This window comes from Centrocercus urophasianus, unplaced genomic scaffold (assembly GCF_019232065.1).
Source record: "Centrocercus urophasianus isolate 14NV4802_14NV808 unplaced genomic scaffold, USGS_Curo_1.0 seq_52, whole genome shotgun sequence".
NCBI classification, from domain to species: Eukaryota; Metazoa; Chordata; class Aves; order Galliformes; family Phasianidae; genus Centrocercus; species Centrocercus urophasianus.
This window is the reverse complement of record NW_024885111.1, coordinates 913090-931773: the sequence shown is the minus strand read 5'-3', so window position 1 is coordinate 931773 and position 18684 is coordinate 913090. Positions and strand designations below refer to the sequence as shown.

At 44.0% G+C, this 18684-nt stretch overlaps 1 protein-coding gene across 1 annotated transcript in view; it reads right to left on the bottom strand.

Annotated features, from left to right (window-relative positions):
• Positions 1-7344: 7344 nt before the first annotated feature.
• The window catches only part of ADRA1A (adrenoceptor alpha 1A), a 14571-nt gene continuing 3231 nt past the window's right edge, over positions 7345-18684 (bottom strand). The window contains exon 2 of the mRNA XM_042835430.1: positions 7345-7865. Within this exon, the coding sequence (XP_042691364.1) occupies positions 7345-7865 (521 nt within the window). The remainder of the gene's footprint in view (positions 7866-18684) is intronic.

Below are 18684 nucleotides of genomic sequence, written 5' to 3'. Positions count from 1 at the left end.
CGGAAGAAAAACTCTTTGTTGGCTTGAAATCTTGCAGTGATTCTTGTTTAGCCCAAGCAGAATTTTTCCAATTTTCAACCCTCTGGAGTTGGTCAATCTGTACAATCTCAGGACTACTGGGAGACGATCAAGGGAAGGCAATCGAATGTTGCTGCATTCATCCATTCCTCTACATTACCTTCACCAGCTAAGTTAGCATGAAATCTGGACAGAAGCTGGGTCCAGCATTCAGCAGCATGGGGTGGGTCATTATTCCCTAGCTCTGTAGGTTCATAGAGGTTCAACCATAGGTTCAACCATACGGGTTGTGACTGAAACTGCTTTATGTCATATATGATGGCCTGCTTGTCACTAGGGGCTTCCCTGGAAACCCTGTTTTTTGTGAGATTAAGCCTGTGCTGATCATGAGTGGGAATCTGTGTTGAAGTCAACTAGAGTTGACGTCGTGTAGAGATACACCGCAGTGATACGCAGACAGGAGGTGACTGCAAATGTGAGTGTGTGGTTGTCCACAGTGAGGAAACAAGCAACAAATGGGTGATTTGATGATGCCCTCTCACACTCCCCTCCCTTTCCTTTCCAACAGGTACATGGAGGACTGAAGAAGCAAGTTAAGAAGCCACATAATGAGATATGTGCACTTATTTTGATATACAAGCCCAGGGCAGGTTTTTCTATTTGAAAAGGAATCTCACACAGAGCTCAAGTTTCTAAAATAGGTCTTCAGTTGATAAATTTATGTCACAGGGCTTTATTTTTGTGTCCCACTTAAGTCAAGGAAATAGAAGATGTAGGTCTGGAGAACCATTCACTTGTGCTAATGTAATTATTTGCTGGGTCAAACCACGCTCAGTTTTACACCCAGTGAAGTTAGTGGTTTCAAATATAGGAAACATCCATTTTTAACCTTTTTTTTTTTCCCCCTCCTTCTTGATGTCTGCCAAAATGTCAGGAAGAAAATGCAAAACAAAAGGCAAACAAACTCAGAAAGCTTCTATCTTTCCTATCTGTCAGGCGCTGTGTTTTCTTGACGACAAAGCAGCAATCGCAACAATAAAATCCAATCACAACAAACTGTAAAATCTGAAAGCTGTGTGGAAGCTTCTGGTGTGGAAGCGTGGCAGTGTGTGTGGGTATGATCCCCACTCCTTATTTCTTGCTTCTCTCCTGCTGCATACAAGCTAAAGCTGTTATTTCAGCCAACCTTTTAGGAACTCTTTCATAGGACAAGGGGAAATTGCACTCCGCGAGACAGTGGGTTAACAAATACCTGCTTGGATCTGGGCGTCTTACTGAGCAGTAAAATCAGGATACTTTAAAAAATGATAGCATCAAGCCAAAACAAATTGTGGGGAAAGAACAGCATGCTTTCACGCCGTTGTTTCTCCTGTAATTGCCAGCACAGCATCACACATCACTATAAAATGTCCAAACTCCAACAGCGTTGCCCGCTGCTCTGACCTTTGCTGGCAGCTGGACAACAGGACAACACTGCAGCAGCAGATGATTCGAATTGTAGTGAAATTTCCCACTGTGTCTGAATCTCTGTGAAAAAAAAATTCCCTCCTCGAGAGCAACAGAGGAATCTCTCAGGGAGATGGAGCGGCGCAGCGCCATCACAGCTCCCCCAGTTCTTCAATCCTGCATTGAGTGCATCTTTGCATATCACTGAGCTTAATTATTTCACAAAACTTTATCTCAGCATGGTTTTAAATATAAAAGATGCAATGGGAACTGTGAGGACAGAAGGTGCTGAGAATCCATCGCGGACATCCCAGGAAGCGGAAGGGGATGGGAAGTTTATCCCAGAGTAAGTGCTGGCAGCTTCTGCCTGATTTCTGCTGTTGTAATGACATGAAACAAACATCAGGTTTTATTTTATTTTTTTTTCCTGACATGTGTCAGCTTTTCAAAGTCACTGCTGGCATTTGATGAAGCTCAGCATTCCCGGGACAGTTGGAATAGATCACATCTATTGCAGAGAGGGAATTTAAACACAGTGTGAGTGCTTGGGTTTGGTCAGAAAATCACAGTCAAGTCAGGGAAATAAACCTCTTGTCCAGTGTGTCAGAAAGTCTGATTTCTTCCTGGCCTTGTGGCCAGGTTCACAGCAAAGTTTTGTGGCAGAGGAGGGGCCCAGAGCCTCTGTATTAAGAAAGGCTGACGTCTTTCTACGTAACTTCATTTTATACAGCTAAAAAAACCCACACATTTCCTGGACGATTTTCTTGCCATTGATTAAAAATGACCTCTATTGTCTGGCAGTGGACATACTGCTCACAGGGGCATTTTGCACTGTACGTTATGTAGCTGCATTGATGTCCATCCATCATTTGGTCAGGAATTTCTTCGAGTCTGTACCACTTAAGGACCACATCTGCAACACAAAGTAATGCTCATTCTAAGCCAGAGGGGAAGAGCAAGTCTGCAAAGGGAGCAGATAGCTTTGTTTCTTGTGCCCTTAAAAGCTTTCTCCAGAGATTCCCTGAGACCTTGGATCAAATTATCAAAGGATTCATTGACAACTGTACTCAAGACCTTCCAAATTCTGAGCATCAGCTTTACTGGGGAACCCTTCTGTTTTCCCTTTACAAATCATGGAATACAGTCATTCAGCACCACCTACCCCAAAGAGGATTCACATTCTTGGGTTGACAGAGGTAGTTCTCTTAGTGTTTGTGTACGTGGGCTACAGCAAAATTGACTGGATTCCATCTGGGACCTGATGTATTACTGTAAGCAGGCTGAATAAGCACGGCAAGGACCAGGGACCCAAATGGAATTTTCAGCCTCCTTTCAGATTTTTATGAAGTCTAACTTTTTGCAGTAGAAGCACAATAATTCCTTTATTCTCCTCGTCCCTTACTCCCACTAAAACCACCGAGGTCTTCAGAATCTCTACCCAGTCCTCTACCCAAAAGCTTTGTATTAAGGGAAAGGTCAGGTATATAAATGTTTTGGAGAAGAAAGGAGAAAAAAGCAGTCAACTTGTAGCTCCAAAGTGCACATTCCCCCCAATAATTTATTTGTTCACCAAGCAACATTTCACATACATTCATTTTGTTCAAGGAAATGACCAGTACGACTGTTTGAACAAGGGGCATCATAACTAGTCTATAAAAACAGCATGTACAAACCCCAATGACACTGGAATACCATGTTCAGAAAACGCAGTGCCCATTTCAAGAAATGTCTGTAGAAACCACTGGCAGCCAAACGCGAATGACATGCAGGCCAAGTGCTGCTGCAGACAGAAGGAAAAATAAAATACTTTTTCAGCCAAAGGCTGTCTAAGCAAAAAAAAAACAAACCAAAAAACCCCCATCCAAACAACAGCAAAATAACGGCCCCAGCTTGCGTACAATTCCCACAGTTGTAAGATGAATACAACTGAGCACTTAACGATATTCAGCACGTTTTCATTGTACCACAGACTAATGATGCTGTGGTTATTAGCAGAGTGGAGCTGCTTTCTAAAGGGAAATCTGATGCAGACTAGATTTAAGGTGTTTTTTCCTTGTTTCTTCAGAAGAAGGGCCAAGTTTTGACAGTTGCAGTGCAGGTCAATACAAGAAGCTCTTGTCCTTTGGTCTGACACACTGAGTAATGGGAAATCAGTTCTGCCTTCCGGTGTAAACCCTTGGACATTCTGGCTCTGAAAAAGACCTAGAAGTGTTGTGATGCTGAAGCAGAGGATGTTTTTCAGCTTGGATTTGAGCTTGGTATAACAGACAGTAATCCGCATTAACTCTGAGCATGTCATGCAACTAAAAGACATGTTATTTCCGATGTGATATTTGCTTGCAATAACCAGCCTTTCTTTTTAGCAATTCATTTCCCCATAGCTATTTTTCCCCTGCTCTGCCAGTATGAGAAATATGCAGCACGCTCTGCCTAGAATGCGTGACATTTTACTTGAATCTCAAATACAAACATTATAACCTCCTCCTGGGAAAGAAGTGATTCAATTATATTTACCAAGCTAGGTGGAGGGAGATCTTTGTTTTAACGCACGACAAACGCTCTTGTAGTGCCTTGGATTTCCATAATGCTGTCATACATTGAACCGTTTGCTTGTGAATACCTTCAAAAAGTAGTTGATGATGTTCTGGATTAGCTCCCTTTCGTAGCTGGGAAAGGTCTAGGTTATAAGATGTAGCGGGGAAAAGAAAGGATTAGTCTGGCCAGAGAGCTTACCCTTCTCCCTTGGAGTCTCGTTGCAATTAGGCAAGTAATAGTGGATAAATTCATTTACAGAATGTGTTAGTTGACTTCTGGGCATAGCTAGGACCTTCCACTTCTGCATGGTGTTAAGAACTTTCCTAGCTGACCACAGCTTGTACATGATGCTCCAGCCATCGTTAACCCTCAGAGAACACAAGGAGTCAAGCAGGGCATTTTGCAAGACTGAAGAACTTTGTGAAATCTGTCTGCTGATTCCGAGCAGAAGAACAAGAAATATTCTGAACTCAACCTTTCCTCCTTCCAATGCCACAGAAGCCTGGCAAAGGAAAATATCACTTTACACAATGTGTAATTTATCCTTGAACTTGGCAGAGAAAAAACACGGAGGCATTTTTTTGGACAACGGGAAAACCTTAGAAAATTTGAGACCTGAATAATCTTAGAGAGCATGTGAAAATCCAGAAACAGAATGTTGATCTGAATGAGTGTGGATGGTGGGAAACGCGACAGCAGTGTCCACAATGGTGGACAGCAGGATGCTCTCTGATTCCAGTTGGGACACGTTGATTAATGGATCAACGCGGTCCAGTGGATGTGGCTTAAGGGGGCACGGTGGAGATGGGTCGATGGTTAGACTAGATGATCTTAGTGGTCTTCTCCAACCTTAATGATTCTACAGTTCAATGAAAGTCGTGACACTGTGATCTGACCACCTCCCGCTTTGTTATCCTAACCTCTGCCTCTTTGAAGCACGGTGCTACATAGACCTGTCCACGTAGACATTGCCACCAGCATGCTTTATACTCACTGCAGATTCCAGCTGTGTTGCTCTGAAATTCAATGACCAAACCCATTTGCTCCAACCCACCTGTACCTCCACAACAACCCCACGCCCGACACTGCAGAGCCTACAACAAACCTAAGGTCGGAATTCTCACAACTCCAAAGGAGAGAGGGCACAATGACCCTTTGGTCTGAGTTACACAGCAGGTATCCGTCCAAATGGGGCAGAACCTGGCTGCAGTGGAGATACTCAGTCTGAGTAGTTCAGCTCCATTTAATGGGTGTTTTTTCAGTGTTTCAGAGTTCAGGTTTTATTCAAGCGAGTGTCCCACGTATTTGAACCCCATGAGACCAAGAACCTTGGCTTGGAGTCTCATATGACTTTCTTATGAGATTTCCAGCTTTTCTGCTTCTGGTCTTGGCTTGAAATACCATGAGAATATTTATTCATGGTATTTTAGCACTCCTGGTTTCCAATCATTGAAAACCTGAGGAAAAGCTCAAAGGGTGGAGTGGATTTCTTATTTTTAATAAAAATGGGACAATGCTACAGATATGCTACCTGCAAGTACACGTTTTTGGAAATAAATAAGAGCCTGACAGTAAGGACTGGATTTGAAGTTTTCTCTAATTTTAACCTGTATGGGACATTCTGTAGCTCTCTGACCCAGCATTTCAATGAGAGAACAAATAAATATTGTCTTGATGCTGGAGACCATACAGAATGAGAGATGAACAAAGAGTGATTCCTCATCAAGATTACCAGGATTGTCCTTCCAAGGTCCCATCCTGAAAACGCTGATCTTAAGCCTTTTTCCTTTTCAAACCAGTGCATATCCTGCACGTCTCAGGAGCTGATGCTGAGACATGAGTGGAGGCTCATGTGTTGTTTCAAGGAAGCAGCATTTTTCAGTTGGCAGGCTCGGGAGGAGGCATGTCAAGAGCTGCCTATTTCTAATACTGCACAGAGAATTCCTCTGTATTTTTTTCCAGATGCTGAGCAGCCCCCTTTATTTATTTATTTGTTTAGATTAGCTGCATTAAAATATACCAGGCTCCCAAATGTTTTTCACCCAAATTCCCATAGGAAGGGGCCTTTCTCATGAGGATGTATGGCCTTAAGTTAGTTACTGGGTTTAGCTCTCACTGCTCTGAAGAAGGATAACTTTCCTGACCTCATGGTATGTGGGGTTGGAAGGCTTAGGGTACTTTGCACTGCAGAGGGATGTAGCATAATGCTGGGCAAAGGGACCATGGGACATCCAGCTTTTCCAGTGACTGTGGCACAGCAGTACCTGAAGGTGTGACTGGGGAAAGCACCTGGGCCAGGAGTTTCTGAGGTTTCAGGTGTTTTCTGCTAAACTTGGAAGAAGGGAAACAAACGGGTGAATAAAAGAGACCTGTTTAAGCCTTGTTTGATGATGTCTTACCTCCTTTTGAATTTTATCAGACATCAAAGTGCAGAAACCTTTCAAACACACTTAGGATGCATGCAGATTTTCATTTCAATCAGGGGATTTGGGGGAGATTGGTTGTGTAAAACAGAAAAGTTCTTGTCTCTGGAGCTAGGAGGAGTGCACCACTGGGATCAAGTTTCTCTTGGCTGTACAATTTACTGACATGTTCAGCACCAAGGGAAACTCAGAGCCACTCCAAACAGAGCAAGAGCCAGAGGAGCATTTGCTGTGCAATGCTTGGATGTGACACACTGAGGACAAAATGGGACTGCCCAGCTGAAGGTGTCACCCCAAGAGCTGCCTGCTCTTCAGCAGGGGCTGTAGGATCTCCCCAAATGAAGCTGGAGATGAACAAAAGAGGCAAGACATGGTAGGAATGCATTCTCGTCCACAGTCCCTTAACAAAACATAAGCAGAGATCTGTAAACACTGTCCCAAGACCTGAGCCTCCCAACCTCAGCTCTCCTGGATGTTGCATCAATGTTTGTACATCTATATATTGAAAAAAAAAATAAAAAATCACAGAATTGGCTCTAAACTTGGAGCTGTCTGCAGGCATCCATGCTGAAATCAGCATGGCGTCCTTGTAGTTGGCTCTTGCTCCCACATCACATCTAAATCTGAGCAGCTGGACTTTAAAAGAGGGAAATGCAGTGAAAACAAGGCCTTTAAATCTCAGGGGAGCCACGTCCCTTGGAAGAGCAGAGGGCGCTCACCATCCACTGAAGCCATTCACTGTCTTTAAAGGGCTTTCCTCAGGCTACCAACACTCCACCATCACTCCCCACAAGGCCTGGTTCTCTTTTCCAGCATGCAAACTCCTCATCCCAACTCCTTCAACTGCTATAGCATCTACTCCAATCCCCAACAAAATGGATAATCCCAATGAGAAGGCAGCGGCCTCACATTGGCAGAGCCTTTAGACATCCTCCCCGCTCTCACTGAGGGTCATGGTGTGTATTTTAATGGTTGGCACTTTGCAGTTTTCATGCACCGCGTTCCCTGCAGTGCCCGCACAGCAGCACTCCTGGAGGAAGCCTTTGCTTTTCACTTTGGCAGCAGTGCAGCTGGACTTGTCCTTAGGAATCGCATTTTTCGTCGGCACGCTTTGCGCGGCGGAGAAAATCTTCCATTCACAGACCCCATCGGCTTTGGAAATCTTATAGAAGGTTTCTCCCGAGCCGACGGGGATGCGGACCACTCCTCTGCCACCTCCCATGCTTTGGCTGTTGGGGTGATTGAGGTTGAAGCTTGGGGGTTGCTTTTTCGCTGCATGCTTTCTTGGGAGGCACTGCGCTCTCAGGACATTTTGGAACGCTTTCTTAAACTCTTGACTGGAGCATGGATAGATGATGGGGTTGATGCAGCTGTTTAAATATCCAAGCCAAAATGTTATTTTAAAAAGTGTGTCCGGGGGTTTGATTGTAGGAAAGAAAGAACCTAAAATGGAAAATATACAGAGTGTTAAGGCAGAGGCAGTGAGAAATTGCAGGTAACCAAAGAAACTTAAACACTGGAAAAACGTAAATAAGATTCTGCTCTGTCTTGGAAAATTTATGACTCAAAGCCTAATTCCTGCAGGAAAGAGTCTTTCAGAATGCATGATGCTGTACAATTACATGGATGCTATCAGAGATCAATTCAAGGCTCAAGACACCCACTTCATTATACAAGCATTGGCTTCTCCCATTTACAGCCTGAGGCAAGAGAACAGACAGCAAGTAATACAGGAAAATTGCTCCCTCTAGAACTTCTCATTCAAGATCAGTTAGCCAAATAACAATCATGTCGAGGAGGTCATCAAAAGGGGTTTCAAAGGGTAGGAAATCACAGCATTTTGGAAGTCTGAGTACTGGATTACTGGGTTGACCAACTAGAAGTCTTCAAAGCATTAGATATTGGGCGCTCATTCTCTCTTGCAGCCTTTCAGGAAATAGCTTTTCTTGCGGCATGCATCTGAAATGCAGAGAAATTAGAAGAAATTGAACACTGGAGAAATGGTCTGAAGTTGGAATGCGTAACAAAGTAATATCTACCTGCAATCTTAACTCCCAGAGAGCATCCAAAGAGCAATGTAGATGGGTCCTTAGCAAGGAGAGCACTGTGGGCCTTTTTATTCTATAGGAAGCAGAACAGCATCGAAATACTAGAGGTGGTTTGACAGGGGTTATTCAGCAAATGAGTGACAAAGCCGTTGGCTGTGCATTTATTGGAACTCATTGACACTGTAGTCAACTCCAAGTGGCCGTGCCAACTGAAGATGAAACAGCATTGCTAACAGCATTTTTAAAAGTAGGCTATGGGAGCATTAAGGTTGGAAGAGGCCTCCAAGGTCATCTAGACCAACTCCTAATGATAATACTGATACCAAAGGATTTAGCTTGATATCTACTGATTTAAAACATTGTGAATTCTTCCCAATGCCAAACATTTAATTTTTTTTTCTGTTCAAATAAAATTTAAGCCCCTTACTGCTTTTAGAAGCAAATTCTTAGCTTGCTTATTAAATGATATGAATAATTTGCTTATAAGATTATTTGAATAGGATGTCTGTAAATGCTTAAGAGATTTACTGATGGAAAGATGTAACTATAAAGCTACAGAGACACACTTGGGGTGTTAAAGAGTCAATGCTGCTGCTGCAGCACTTAGAAATTAGTTGCTTTTCCTGAATGACACTGGAAACCAGCCACTATAACAGGATCCTCTAGTTCTTTGGTACTTCTCTCTGCTTGGAAATAAAAACAATATTGCCTGAGTGTGAGTGAAACAGAAAACCAAACTCCATGCGATGCGGGGGTGGGATAAGTGATAACAGCACTTCTAAGACCAGTCTTGCAAAACGGATCCAGAATGAGAAAAAAGAGAAAAACATTTCCCATATGCTGTCAAGGGAAAGGCTGCTTCTTACTTAACTCCAGTGAAACGGAAAGAAAAAAAAGAAAAAAGGAAAGTGATTCTATCATTCTGTTGACAGCAATTAGTTGCAATTGCTTATCATGGGCACAGGGAGCAAAATAATTTCCCAGCAAGTATATCGTGGTGTCACAGAATCACAGAATCGTAATTGGCTTATTTTGGACTTCATAGTCAGGCCTCTAACAAATTGCTCTTTTATCACTTATGTACACATGCCTTCCTGCTTTTCCCTCACAAATCAGAACCGTGTGCATTCAGGAAGAGATGCTGTGGAGGATTTTGATGGCAATGCCTTTGACACCCTCAATAGTTTCCTTGATTTCTGCATCACCTCCTCGGCTTGACAGGGGTTGGTCTGTTTGTTGGACCTCTGCTGATTCTAGAAAAGCTTGCAAAGCAACAAGAGCCTTCTAATTGAATCCTGAGAGTGCTGAACTTTGGTTTGAATCTTCTCCTTCTGAATCCTTTCCTTTCTTTGCCAAACAAAGTGACAGTGAGGGCAGCAAATGCTTCCAAGCGGCAAAACCCAGCGAGGAATTCTCAGGGTGTTTTTGCCCGTGTGGGAATGTATCAAAACACTGCTTGGACCAGGGGACGCAAACAGTGCAGTGTGATTAATGATGCGCTCATTCTGCTTCTGCTGAGCACAGCCTCTGCTGCGAAACGCAGAGCAGTGCCATCTTTCTTCCATCCCCTATGGAAGAAACAGGGGATGGGCAGGGAGAGAGGTGCTGGGGTCTGCCTGCAGGTATCCGCCCTGGGATCACGCATCAAACACCAGACATGGGGCTCCCTACTCCCCTCTTGCTGCTGCATATGGCTTTTCCACTGTCGCTTTCAACACTCATTTTCTGTGACCAACAATGTCAAGACAGCAGTTCCTATTTTGCAGTTAAGTGTAAGCAGGTACATCTGCAATTTAGGATTTTTCTCAGCAAGTTAGCATCACTTTCCTCTTATAAAAACAACTAAATGAGCTTCTTGGAGAGCTTTCTGCTTGAAGTCATTGGCAGATGAAGAGTACGAAAGGATTCAAAATGTCCCAAACCTCCTCCATTTTTCCTTGATTTCTCCACTTAGGTGCAGCACTGCTTTCCCATCTTGTGCTAAGACAAAGGTGAAACAAGCCCAGGTGTAAGGCTGAGTGTGAAAATGGGTAAACAATAACAATTCCTGTTTGCTGCAACTTCTGGTTCGCCTGAAACGGAATGCGAGTGCCTTGCCAAAGTCTGCTAAAAATAGTGAAGAGCCAGTGTCAGAGTCTGCCTCTTGCTCATTTTTTTTCTTGTTCTTTTGAGGGGGGTGGAGATAGAAATCAGCATGCTAATTTATTAACGCAGCCTTTTTTAGTACACTGGTGTAGAGATTTGTTGCCTTGGAACAACACACTGTCAGAGTACAACAAATGCACTGACAGTGTACAAACTTTGCTGTGAGTGGGTCCCATCGCGTGTTGTCATTAACTCTTTCTTTCCAGGAGTGGATGCAACTTGGGTTTTGGGACAGCAGGTTCTCTCTGCTGGGCATTTGGTCATGCTATCCGTGATGTTTCGTAGGTTAAGACCAGCTCTGCCTCCAGGTTTCATTATATGTGAACACTGTCCTGTAAACGAAGCATTACTAATGCCTATAGAAGGAAACATGGGATCATAGAATCATTAGCACTGGAGAAGACTTCTAAGATCCCCAAGTCCAACCCCAACCTGTCCCACCATGCTCATTGACCAGTGCCACATCTTCACAGTTTTGGAACTACTCCAGAGATGGTGACCCCACCGCTCCTTGGACAGCCTGTGCCAATGACCACTCACTCCTAATACCCAACCTGAACCTCCTCTGGTGCAAGTGAAGGCCATCACCTCTCATCTTATTGCTATTACCTGGGAGTAGAGGCTGACCCCCACCATCTCACTTCAGGGCATCATAGAGAGCAGTGAGTTCTACCCTGAGCCACCTCTTCTCCAGAGTGATCCATTCCAATTCCCTCAACTGCTTCCCATCAGACTTGTGCTCCAGAACCTTCACAGCATCACTGCCCTTCTTTGGACAAGCTCCAAAGAAACATCATCAATAGAACTGGTACTCAACAAACCCAGTATGTAACAGAGCTAAAAGTAAAATCAGAGTAGAGATAATGTGGACTTCCTTCTTATTTGTGCCAGCAACTTAATCTTCCTCAGCGCTATAAGTTGAGTTCAGCATATTTAAACCTTGAGCTACTGAACTACAGTGCAGGGGGGAGAAATCATTTCAATTCCCAAATCTCCTGTATGATGAGTTGAATCCTTCTGCACTTCGCAAGGGCCACGGACATGTTGGTATTTGCTTAATGCCTCTTGGGAAATGTGGTGCCCTCTCCAGATGGGCATGGAAAGCAGTGCTGTTCTATTGCAAACACTGGTTCTGCCCACAGCTCAGAAACATCCCATAACCTTTTATGCTGTCTACCTGAATACCTGGCAAAACAGGAAAAACATCACATTGCCCAGGTTCTTGGGGGCCATTTCACCTTCCATGGAATACTAAGAGCGTGTTCTTTTTTTTTCTGGGAGTGAAATGTTCAGTGATATTGTTGTCATGGTTAATATCAGTGGTAGATAGAACTGGTAGCAAGTAGGAGTAATATTCAAACAGTGCTGCTAAGCCTGATGATAAAGTATTTTGTTCAATGTGCAGAGACATTTAAACAGGCTGTGGCTGGCAGTGCAAGCCAGACAAGATTAAAGTAGAAATAAAACTTTTTTTTTTTTTTTAAAGAATGACTGCTATTAACCATGAGAAAAAATAACCCAGCGGAGTGGTGAGCTCTCTTCTCTTTAAAGGTGTACAGCATAAGGCTGCCTGTGTCCTATGCAGCAGTGTCACTATGAGGTGACACCCTTTGGTAGGTGACATATAGGAGGATGGAGTAATGACCTCTTTTGCCTCCTGGCCTTTAAAGATCCCACGTGTGGAGGTCTTAATGTCTTTCCTGGAATAAAATAATAAATAGTGGCAAAACTGGATACAGCTCAGAGCCTTCATCTTCCATTATCTCCCAATAGTTTGTGCTGGAACCAAAAGAAACTTCAGCTGATCTCTTAATGCCTTTGACTTGCAGGCTGACTAGTTGGCTTAGTGGGAAGTATTGGTGATAATGGTTGGACTGGATGACCTTAGAGGTCTTTTCTAACCTTGGAGATTCTATGAGTCTATGATTCTAAAGGATGCTGAAATTCCTGCTTTGTTTTCAGTAGATTGAGTTTTATAGAAAGCCAGTAGCACAACTCAATTACTTGCAATATGAAAATTAAGTAAAATAAAACGTGCTACCAGCGTCCTGAGATCCTTTGCCACAAAATATCTCATTGCATACCCCTAAAATGCCAGGACTGCATTCCTTTCCCTCACCATTCATTTTCCTGTTTGTCAGATTCAGGTTTCTTCAGCTTTGAGAGAGAAGTTTTCCACGCACCTCCTGGTGAGTAAGTGCCAATTCAGCCCCAGAGATGCAATTTGACTGTGTCATTAGTCAGAAGTTACAGAGCTGCTTGATTATAGGTTGTTTAAGAGCCAGCACTGATGTCACACGTCATTTCACTGACGGACAGCTGATAGGGACTCAGCAGCTCCCAGACTAAAGAAAATTCTTGTTTACTCTGTATCATCTCCATTAGCACCACAGGAATAAGATCCTATAGATTTTCATGGCTCCTGGACCTCATTGTGTTGTTAAAATCCAGCTAAATCTCACAGCTCTGTTTAGCTTCACTAGAGTTTTTCCTCTTTTTTATGGTGTAAATTTGGTGATTGAGTCAGAGCTCAGGGAAAGGCAGGCAGGGTGGTATGGGTACACTCACAGAATCAGACAGAATCATGGAATATCCTGAGCTGTAAGGGATCCATAATGATCACTGAGTCCAATCCCGCCTGGGAGAGAACAGCAGTACCCTGCACGTTGTGAGCACAGAACCACGTGCTGTTTGTCAGGACTGTATTGGCAGGGCTTTAAGCATCCAAGGGAATCAGGAAAAGTGCATTTGTGGCTTGCACAAGTCTGAAGTCCTTGCACCTTTTGCCTGTGACACCTGGGATTAAGCATCTGCAATCACAGCAAGCTGAAAACAGGGACGGCTGTGTGTTCACAGAGCTCAGGCCCTATGGGATCCGTCCTGTCCCAGAGCAATTGCCCTAAAAAAAAGAGGATGGAGCAGCAGAGAGGATCCCCAGTGTCTTCCCACAGACCGACTCAGTACCAGCGACTCCACATCTCTGTGCTGCCAATGCTCACAAATGGGCCTCATCTCATGTTCCCGTTCTCAACGTTAGCAGTGAACTTTACTCCATGAGACCAGCACTCTTTGTGCACTTCGGGTCAAACACAGCCACCCCACGGAGAGTGCATTTATATGTAAGTATTGCTGCCGACACAGCTGCCCTCTGCACATATGTTCCGTCCCTGCACGTCTCACCCATATGGAAAGCATCTTCCGTGGGAACAAAAGCGGGATCAAAGCGCACTTCAACCGGAGGAAACGCTTCTGTTATTTTTTGTGATCATATTAGTGCAGCAAACGCGGGACGGTGGTTAAGTATTTGAGTGAGAAGAGATGTGAGGAAGGGTAAGAGCCTGCATCTGTCAAGTCTTGCACATTTCCAGCTGTGCTTGTCCCAGGATCTGGATTATTGTGGCTGATTTGGGGGGAAAATGAGAAAGGCTTTGTGTTTGGATCTCTCTGAACTGCGATAAACAGCAATAGGCAGAGAAATGAGGGTCTGAATTCAGATCCCCGTGTCGTTCTGCAGGGTGTGGGTATCTCCAAAGGACACAGGTGGGACAGACGGACACCAGGAGTGGGTCAGCCTGGGAATGGTGCTCTGATTATTCGGATTTTTTCAGGCCAAATTTATGCTCTGTTTCATGTCGTACCCACTTAGGATGGCTGATATTTCTGGCAAAGAGCAAACGTCTCACCAAGAAACTATTTCCAGATTCACTGTGTGCAGATGCAGATTTAGAAAGTAGATTAAAAAAAAATACATCCCAAAACATGGGAAGGTGAACCGAGGTTTTCTTACCCATGCAAGCCCAAATGATAACACTGATTTACAAATTGTTTTAATTGCCAGTGAAATTCCAGCTCCCTTGCTGTGGAATTATTCAGCATCTCTTCGCTGATGTTGTTACGATACTGGAGATTCTTCCCAAAGCCCCAGCTCCTGGAGGCACGCACTTAAAACAAAACCTTAGCTTTCACTTCAGAAATAAAAAGCCAAAACAATGGCATGGTTCAGAGCACAGTTTGAAAAGATGAGTTGGTTGCTGGTCGTGATTTGGAATCCCTGGGGTTTGCTACACTGGAATTATGCTCCTTAGCAAAAGCTGACTGTCCAGCCCTTAGGCATCCAAATCAAAGACAAGCCCTGAAATCTGCTGAGTGGGGAGGGAGAATTATTCATCACCTTTCAATCCCTAACGAATTCTAAATAGCACCATGATGTCTGAGAGGACAGGGAGTGAAAATGACATTCGTGGTTCATTTACTCCAGGTGCCTGCAGGTGGTGACTGCACAGAGAAAGAACATTTTGAAGACAAGGATGAGCCTTCTTCTTGACAGGTAGCTCATGCAGGAAAGCTGTAGATGTGAATCACGACACACAGCAGAACTCGCTCCACATTCTCTCCCTGCTTGGCATTTGAATGGCTATTAATGTTAGCAATTCCTTCTCCGGCTTTGCTGCATTATGAGTCAGTGGGACACATTTCAGGACTTGGTGACAGCAGAGAAATATTGGCCATGGGGACGTCGATGGGATTTTTGCCATTGGGTGCAGCATAGCGGTTACTGGCTTACACCAACAAGGCCTGTTTTTACTGTGCTTACAAAAACACCCCTTGAGATCAGACAAAACATACAAATACCTTGACTCTTTATCTCATGGCTTATTTTCTCCCCACTCAATGTCTTAACACACAGCCCTGTAATCCACCACTCAAAGAGTGCCAAACACCCTTCTTCTTTCAGATCCACCCTTCTGTAGCTTGGGCTCTATTCTGGGTTTCTTTCCCCCTTAATTTCTTTTTGTGGCTGAGGCAACACACTGAAATGCTATCATAGGGAATCTAGCTCTGAATATTCTCACCATGGCTGGAATTCAGCATGTTCTGAAACTATGTAGAGCAAGGCTGTCCCAGCTTTTATTCATTTTATTTCAGGTGTTATCAGCTGAACAAAGCTAAGAAGGAGGATTCCCATCCTTGCCTCTCAGAACAGCCCAGCCATGATGGCACTGAGGACTGTTGATGCTGGAGGGACAGGAGGATCTCCTTCTGTTTACCACTATGAGACCATCTGGCCAATTCTACAGGAGAAAAGAGATGGTTCAGTGAAAGGAGGTTTATTTTTGTATGGCATGAAATGCCAGCATAAGGCAGTTCCATTGTTTTCACCTGGAAGAGTGGTGAAATGCCAGCATAAGGCAGTTCCATTCTTTTCACCTGGAAGAGTGGTGCAATTCATACAGTTGTCCTCCCTAGGAAAGCTTTTACTTGCTCTGCCTTTCTTTCCCCATCAGTAAATGGGGTTACTCTCCTGACATGTAAACATTTTGGCACTGCCTTCACAGAATTAGACATTACTTCAGCATCACCAGGCAAAATGGCTTTGATTCTACAGGAAATTGGTGACTTTCTGTTTGGCACCTGCAGTTAACCTGTTAATGACAAATCCCAGCTTACTTCTGAATCTCACACAGCCATTCGTGCTGTTGGTCAAATGGTTGGAAATGGGTGAATCACAAACCTTCCCCTTTTTTGGACCCCAGAAGACTCTAAAAATAATATTCAAAGCGCCGTCTCTCAAGCTGGACTCTATTATTCTGCAAGCCATTCCCAATTTTTGCTTATTAAAGCACCAGTGTCTGAAGGAATCAGCAGGAAGTGAACAGTGAGTTGCAGAGTGTGAATGTCAAGACAGAAGCAGGTAGCTGATTTCCTCCTACAAAAAAACATGGACAGAACAGGCACCCACTTCATGCCTCTCACCCAGCTCAGTCATGAGAAAGAACACGGCCCAAAGCCCAACACCTTTGCCAATAAGTGGGCAGGATGGAGGGTGGCTCAGCCAGCAGCAGTGGGAGTTGATCAAAATGTGTTGTGACAAGAGAACATAATGAATGGAACCTCAGACGGTCCTGGAAAGAGCAAAAGCCATCAAGATACACCTGATACATTTTCTTTTTTTACTGGTAATACAAACCAGGCAGGTCCTCAAAGCTCAGTGCTGGGGAAGTACTGTGTCCTAACAGGCAAGTGCATTATCCCAGCTTTATAACACAGAGAGCAGCTCAATCATGCCTTTCCCAGTGTGATCAAGGCAGATGAATTTCTGCATGTGACAGCACATGGAAGCCTCTCCATTGTGTCTGGCTGCCACTGGTTTCCAAAACTAATTTACAGCTGAGTTGACTGGGGCCCAAGAAAGGTGCTGTAACTAAAATCAATCACCTCCTTAAAGCATTAGAAACAGGCTGTTATTCCATCACTGGAGAGGGCCATAGCCCTGAGAGCCCCACCTGTGACCTTTACCCACACACACCATTGCTGCTTATAAGGTCAGGCTCTTGGTTCTGGGCTGACTCTCTTTGGTTGCTTTATGTTTTGCTGGTGGCTGTTGGGCCATTTGCTGGCCCTGCCCTTTCTCCTCACCTTTCTAACTGCTCCAGAAACCTGTTCTCAGGTTTAGCTTCAGATGGCCTATTATAGTTGGTGCCTCAGAGATCCTGGCTGCTCAGTGTTAATTGTTTCCAATCAAAAAAGTAATACTGTTGTCCTCAAGGCACTGTTTCTTCATGGAATCATTAAGGTCAAAAAAGACCTCCAAGATCCCCAAGCCCAATCCATTCCACCATGCCCACTGACCACGTCCCTCAGTGCCACATCTCCATGGTTCTGGAACGCCTTCTGGGATGGTGGCTCCCTGGGCAGCCTGTGCCAATGACCATGCTTTCTGAGAAGTTTTCCTAACATCCAACCTGAACCTCCCTTCGTCGTGGTCTTAAAGAGCTCTGCTAAAATATCACGCGATTGTGATGAGCAGCAGGATTTCATTTGATAACCGAGATGAAACCAAAATGTTTTGCAGTAAGAAGGTCTTGAGTAGGAAAGCTAAAAGCTCCTCTCAGCTGCTTGAATTGAATGCATTATGGTTTGAAAAAGGAGCCAAATGTAAGGCTACCTCCGGTCTGATTTTTGGGTGCTCCTGCGTGGAGTCAGGAGTTGGACTCAGTTATCCTTATGGGTCTCTTCCAACTGTGGAAATACTCTGATTCTATGATTCAACCAAAGCATGGACAGTACTAGAAAAAACTGTTTCAAAACTGTTCTGACCATGCAGTTCCAAGCAGGGCTGTTAACCAAGGAAGCTCAGGTGCTATGGGTTTTCACTTAAGTGGCTGCCAGCAGTTGGGAATAAGGTGTTGCTAATAAGAAATAATGGTCAAAGTAAGAAAAAGAGGCTGCAGATATGGGAGATGTGTGAGACCAACAGCTGTGTGCAGTGAATTATCCTTACTTGAAGGTGTGGATACCTGGCTGTCTGGGTGGGGTAGGATGTTCTTACAGGCCCCCTGGGAGCAAACCTGAGTCGTTGCTGAATGAGAGGTGGACAAGGAATCTTGAATTCCTAAGCAGGAGATTTATCTATTCTTCAACACATTCTTCTGTTGAATATATCCCTTCTATAATTATAGAAAGGCTTGATGCCTGAAATAAGGAAAATTTGGCACATACACCCAAAAATCTGCTTGGGAAGCAAATGTAGAGAGATGTAGATGTATGTGAGCTTCAGTCTCCTTAGTTTAAAACCCAATACAAGAGCTGAAGTGTTGGACGCAATTCTTCCCAGGCAGTGACGTTTCTAGGAAGTATCTGTGCAAAGTTCATTCATCAGTGGGTTTACAGCTCTTCTGTGAGGGGAATGATAAGAATTCAAAGAGAGATTTGCAGACCAAAGGGATCAGATTTCCACTGCTTGGGGCCAGAGAGGACTGGGGCTCAGTAAGAAAAGGTATCGTTCAAAAAGGTTACTGGTCACAAAGAACCTCACTGTTTTGCTGGTTCTCAGACTAAACTCTTATTTAGGCTTAAATGTACTGGAGGATTGCTCCACCTGAACCAGCATTTCCATCAGTCTAACCCATGATGGAAAATAAGCTCACACTGTGCTAAAAAAGTCATTTGTCTAGAGTGAAGCTGAGACTCAATTAGGGGAATACAAAGACTGCAATTTGAGTTAGAGCTTTTCTGGGTCTAGTTTTGGGGAATGCAACAGGAACACGAGAATTGCAATTTGAGTTAGA